Source organism: Apaloderma vittatum, unplaced genomic scaffold, assembly GCF_000703405.1.
Source record: "Apaloderma vittatum isolate BGI_N311 unplaced genomic scaffold, ASM70340v1 scaffold6286, whole genome shotgun sequence".
In the NCBI taxonomy this organism is placed as follows: Eukaryota; Metazoa; Chordata; class Aves; order Trogoniformes; family Trogonidae; genus Apaloderma; species Apaloderma vittatum.
Genome location: NW_009722205.1, coordinates 24,396 through 30,395, shown reverse-complemented (window position 1 = coordinate 30,395; position 6,000 = coordinate 24,396). Strand labels below are relative to the sequence as shown.

Here is a 6,000-nt window from a genome sequence, read left to right as displayed (position 1 = left end):
CTTTCCCTGCCCATTCCTTGCAGGTGCTAAGAGAAGAGCTTTCTGCCAGGCAGGACTCCATCAGTGTCCTGCTGCATCAGCACAGACAGCAGGAGGAGAAGTGCAGGAAGCTGCAGCAAAGGCTTCAGCAAGCGGAGGAGGAATTAAAGACATCCAGCACGCACCAGCAGCACCTCCAGTCTCTGGTAGAAGCACTCAAAAGGTGAGTGTTTCCCCCTTCTGCACTCCACAGTCAATCTGCTTCCTGCTCTGGGAGTTCAGAGGTGTTAGGGGCAAAGAACTTGCCTGCCCTGCCGCCTGTATGCCTCTGGCGTTTCAGTATCCTCCTGTCACTGCTTTTCGTGCTCTGCTGTGAATCCTAAGGCTCTCTGGGAGATTCAGAGTGATGGTGGAATACAGGACGCCTCCCTCTCGACATGCTGCTTCTCTGAATTCTGTTCTTTGGGTGTCCTTTCCTGGCCGCTGCATCTCACTGAGTGAAGGCAAAAGCCTGCCTGCCCTTCTTTTTCCCCCTTCAGTTACCTTGTGAGGGGAAGAGAAAGTTCTTCCTTACTGTGCTCCCCACAGCTCCATCTGGGAATGATGAAAATGGGATCCATGACTTAGGCCTCTTCATTTTTCTGACCGAGCCTTGTATCTGCAGTGACTGTGCAAACCTTGAGAAAACCAGGGAAGAGCTACAGCAACAGCTTGAAGTGATGGAGCGAGACGCCTCCCGTCTGCGTCAGAGTAACACTGAGCTGCGGCTGAAGGAAGATTCAGCCCAGGGGGAAAAGGTGGAGCAGCAGCAGACAATGGAGAGAGTGCGTCATGACCAGGAGCTCCTGTGAGCGTGAAGGGTTTCTGTGGGCAGGGGTGGGCATTGCTGGACTTCAGGAATAGATGAAATTTTGTGCGCTCATCATTTGTAGCGTAACACGTGGGCAGGTCTGGCTGCCTACTGGCATCCAGCATAGCTGCCTCCTTGTGCCTTCTTTTGACCCTTTAGAAGTCATTCCAAACCAGACCCACAGGAGTTGATGACAGATATAAGATGAAACAAGAGAGGTTCAGGCTTTATTTAAGGAGAACAAAAAACTGAACCATGAAGGCAATCACGCAGCAGACCAGGTTGCTCAGAGAGGCTGTGCAGATTCCGTCCCTGGGAATTTGGAAGACCCAGCTGGATAGAGCCCTGAGCAACCTGGCCTGATCCCACAGCTGAGCCCAGCTGCTTTGGGCTCAGTGTTGGGCTAGAGGCCTCCTGTGGTCCCTGCCATCTTGTGGTCCTGTGGTTATTGGATTGGAAATTCATACATGTCTCCTCCCCAAACAGATAGCAGGCTCTTTCATAATTTCACTGCTGGAGGCAAGAGTAGTTGTGGGCATGGTAATCTGGGCTTAAAGGTTCTGCTTTGCCTGAAGAAGAACTTTGGATCAAAAAGCAGAGAGAGAACTAACAGGCAGGAAGCTATTGAGAGCACCTGAACATTTTGCAAATGTTTTGTGATTTCTGGAAGTTTGTTTTACTTTCTAAGTTATGAATGTTTCACCTACATCAGTGACAGAGTGATGCAACTCTAATGAGGAAATTCCAGCGTTCTTTAGGTGTAAATAGAAATCAGTCAAGCTGCCCTATCTGGGGAATGATATATACTCCTGGTTTTGGAAATTAGAATGTTCTTAGACTAAAAAATTGTTTCTCTTTCCCGTTCTTGTAGACTGAAGGATTTAGCTGCACTCGAAGGAAAACATTCATTATTACAGAGTGAGTTGGTAGTTGTGAGAGAGACACTGGAGCAATCGCACCTTCAGAGGGATCTGCTGAAGCAAGAGAAACATGAACTTACAGTGGCGCTGGAGAAGGTACGGTCACCTTATTCCTAGGCAGCACTGGTGGGAGTGGCAGTTGTGATAGCGAGACCACCACAGATGCTGTTTCTGGCAGTAGAAGACAGCAAAAAATATTATTCTCCTTCTTGAAAAACTGATCAGACGACGCAGGTTCTTTGGTGCCTTAGTTTCCACATGCTCGTTGGGAGTGCTGAACTGGGAGTACCTCAGAGACACACAGGGGTCGTGGAGTTGCTGCTTGAAGTCAGGGGTTTCCCCATCTTTGTTTTCATGATGTTTTTTTGTTTCTCCAGGCAGAGCAGTCAGTAGCAGAGTTGACGGGCTCTCAGAATAAGCTGAGTGCTGAAGTAGCTGATCTGCATGTTGCAACAGCGAACATGAGCGGTATCAATGAAGCTCTTGCACTGGATAAAGTGCAGCTGAACAAACTTCTGCTGCAGGTGAGCAGAGTTGCCAAAGATCTCGCCAGATGTTTGTCTCCAGCTGCTGATTCTCCTCAGTCTTCTTGTCTTCAGACAGTATGACTGACTCAATATGGAAAGGCTCTTTTTTTCTGCGCAAGGCAAACCTCCTACAGAGTAAATCTTACTGTGTTTTACTTCCTCTGTGCCTCTCTGATTGTAGCTGGAGCAAGAGAATGAAGTTCTCTCAAGTAAAGTGGATGAGATGGAGAGAGCAAAGTTCTCTAGCCAAGAGGAGCTGAACCTGTGTGAAAGAACAAATGCAGAGCTCAGTGCAGAGAAAGCCCGCCTGGAGCAGCTGCTGAAGAAAGCAGAGGAGCAACAGGAGGGGCTGCGGGTAGAGCTGAGGTTATTGGCAGAAGAGAAGACAGAAACCCAAGAGAAACTCCATCAGGTGAGTCAAAAAACCTGGTGCTTCTGGTCAGGCATTTGGCTCCTTGGCTCACTGAGGCCTTACCTGTTGGTTTCTGCTGTGGTTTTGTCAAGGAGACACTTGGTAGCGCTGGAGGTTAGAAAGCTTTGCTTACTTCTTTCTGGGAAAATGTTGATGTCTCTCAGAGAGTTCTGCATTTCTCTGAGTTGTCCTGTGCATTCTACAGATTCTTTTAATCCATCTGTGTTTGGCCTGTTTTTTTGGCTTTTGATAAGCTGCAAAGAGGTGATGTGTTGTCCGTGAATCTGAGTGGGGCTGCTACTCTCACATGTGCCAAAAAACCCGAACGGTGTAGTTTGGAATCCTTTGTCTGAAGCAAAAATCAGGGCTGGATGTTTCTATTTGTGCTTTTAGTGTGAAGCCTACAACTTGAAAACTGCCCTTTGTTTGAGCATGGAAAGCCCAACAAAGGCACAAGTCACTGTCTGCTGTCTTGGGTTACTAAGGATGACATCTTGAGATTTTTGAAATTGTATTTTAAGATGTGCATGCGCCTGTGTGCCTGGAAAGCTGCCTGGTGAGAAAGGACCTGGGGGTGTTGGGCAGCAGTGCCTGAAGGTGAGCCAGCAGCGTGCCCGGGTGGCCAAGAAGGCCAAGGGCATCCTGGCTTGGATCACAAACAGTACGAGCAGAAGGACCAGAGCAGGGATTTCCCCCCTGGGCTTGGCATTGGCGAGGCTGTACCTCAAACCCCATGTTAGTTTTGGGTCCTCAGGACAAGAAGGAGGTGCTAGAGCGTGTCCAGAGAAGGGCAATGGAGCTGGGGAAGGGTCTGGAGAAGAAGTCTTATGAGGAGCGGCTGAGGGACCTGAGGTTGTTCAGCTGGAGATGAGGAGACTGAGAGGAGACCTTCTCACTCTCTACAACTCCCCGACAGGAGGCTGTAGCATGGTGGGATCAGTCTTTTCTCCCAAGTGACAAGTGATTGGACAAGAGGAAATATCCTCAAGTTGCTCCAGTGGACATTAGGAAAAATTTCTTCACCAAAAGGGCTGTCAAGCCCTGGCACAGGCTGCCCGGGCAAGCCCTGTAGGGATTTAAAAGCTGTGTAGATGTGGTGCTCAGGGACATGGGTTAGTGGTGGGCCTGGCACTGCTGGGTTAGCAGTTGGACTCGATCTTAAAGGTCTTTTCCAACCCAAGCGATTCTATGAATTGTCAAAGCCTCTTTAGGCTTTGAGGAAGAAATAGATGATTGCACAGAACTCTTTACTTTGGACTAACTGATTTCAGTACCTTGGAGAAAGAGCTTGTGGAGAATCCCAATGCTGGAAGAGACCAGGGAGTTTGTCACCATTTAAATGACACTTCCATAATGCATAATCTGAGGTATTACAAGGTAACTTGGAGAGAATTGTTTGGTTTTGGTGGTCTGCTCTCAGTAGTTTTGGAGTAGCGCTGCATTTGGCAAATGCGTGGCAGAGGTATTTTACTGAAGAAAAAAGCTAAAAAGTCATGGTTAATCTTCAAGCTTGAGTATCAGCAAGGTGTATTAGACAACTTCTTTGTGTAAAAGAAGTAAACAGTATAGCTGACATGAGTTTCTGTACAGAGCCTGCCATCTCTCTGGCCTCCTCAGCCAGACTTTGATACATGACTCCATAACAATGCTCACCACAAGTTTTCCTGCTGAGCGTCACCTCAGTGCATCCAGCTGCTTTACACACTGGAATAGGTGACACGTTGATTTTTATTTTTTCTGGAAGGAGAAACCATATATGCGTTCCGGTTCTTCAGCAGGCAAAGTTTCTTTTGCTCAACCTTTCCTGAAAATTTCCAGTGCTCAAATAAATCCTGATGAATTTTCGGTTTGCCATGTGGCAGCTCTAGAAGATGCAATATTTTTGCATGAAAACACATAGTCTGGGATATGTACCTATACCCTGAAGGAGCTGTCTAGTCCCAGGCAACCCAGCAGGTCCTTACACTTTGCTTCCAAGCTAACAGTGCCTTTTGGCAGCCCGGGGTATTAGTGCAGCACACAGAAAATGCACTTAAACTTTCCACCTGCAGTCCAGGAGCTCTTTTGGCCCATGCTGGTTCAGAAGTGCTGCTGGCTGGCTCTGCACAGACCTCCAGAGAAGGGACTCTCCCTGTATTTTGTCCCGCTTTCAGGTTTACCGCCAGCAGGAGTCGGCTGGCAGCGATCTGGAGCAGTTGCGGCAGGAGTCCTCTCGCCAAGAGCACGCGCTGGCCAAGGTGACCAAGGAGAAGGAGCTGCTGGCGCATGAGAAGGCTGCCCTGGAGGTGCGACTGGCAGCCACGGAACGGGACAGACAAGGGCTTGCAGAGCAGCTCGCAGAGGCCAGGTAAAGGCAGGGAGGGGACTCCAGGTAGGGCATTATCAAATGCCTGAAGTTATAAAGGTGGTGATCATTACACATGGATTTATTGCGTACTGTGTGCTTTTCAGATGTTGTCACCCTCCTTAGGCAGAAAATGGAAGAATCTTGAGCCAAAAAATAAAAAGCGTACCATGATTTGCAAGTTATTTTTGTGACAGCTAAAGCTGGCAAAGCTCTCCTGAACCTCGAGCTCGTGTTTGTGCCGCCTTGCACGTTCCTGCGCGAAGTCCAAAGCAAGCCAACTTGGCTCTGAATTGAGTAATAGTTGAACCGTGAGACCTTTACTGAAACCTGAAGTTTCTCTCTGGTTTTGGTTTCTTGTTCTGTGTGTTTGAATGTAGATCTTCCCTTCCCAAGTAATTTGATGTGGGACCTTCAGAATTCAAGGCTGTTGCGTGCAGACATTGTGAGCAGGACACTGCCGCTCGTGGTGAAGTGAGAGGCTCATGCTCAGAACCCTGAGGGCCTTTCGTTTTGACGCTTGTTACCCCTGGTGCAGGATATAGAGTTGGTTACAGCAGCAGCAGGGAAATTTCTTCTGAATTCTTGCCAGTCTTTGGGGATCCTTGCCTGTCATTGATGATAGACCCTGCACTCCTTATCACATGCTGCTTAGAGACAGGTGTCGTGGAGAATTTACACAGGGAAGGAATAAGATTCTGTGCTTCTGCTGTATCAGGTGTCTAAGATCAAAAACTATATAAAAAGAAAAAGAAAAACCTATTGAGATGTTTGTCCTCCTTTTAGGTGTTTTTTAGAAGACTTCTGAACTTGCAGAGCTGTACAAGTGATGTTTTAGAGATTGATTGTTGTGCTTTTTGAGCTTTACACTTTACCACTCCAGGGTATGGTGTTTTCAAGGCTGAGAAGCACCATTTTGACCATTCTTGAGAGCTGCTGCTGCTTCTGAGCTCCAGCTTCTTTTAGTT

At 47.9% G+C, this 6,000-nt stretch overlaps 1 protein-coding gene across 1 annotated transcript in view; it reads left to right on the top strand.

Annotated features, from left to right (window-relative positions):
* The window catches only part of LOC104275659 (centrosome-associated protein CEP250-like), a gene marked incomplete at its 5' end in the record, with an annotated part of 35,277 nt that overhangs the window by 6,025 nt on the left and 23,252 nt on the right, over positions 1-6,000 (top strand). The window contains 6 exon segments of the mRNA XM_009871675.1: positions 24-202; positions 644-826; positions 1,701-1,845; positions 2,127-2,273; positions 2,458-2,688; positions 4,842-5,035. Coding sequence (XP_009869977.1) covers positions 24-202; positions 644-826; positions 1,701-1,845; positions 2,127-2,273; positions 2,458-2,688; positions 4,842-5,035 — 1,079 coding nt within the window.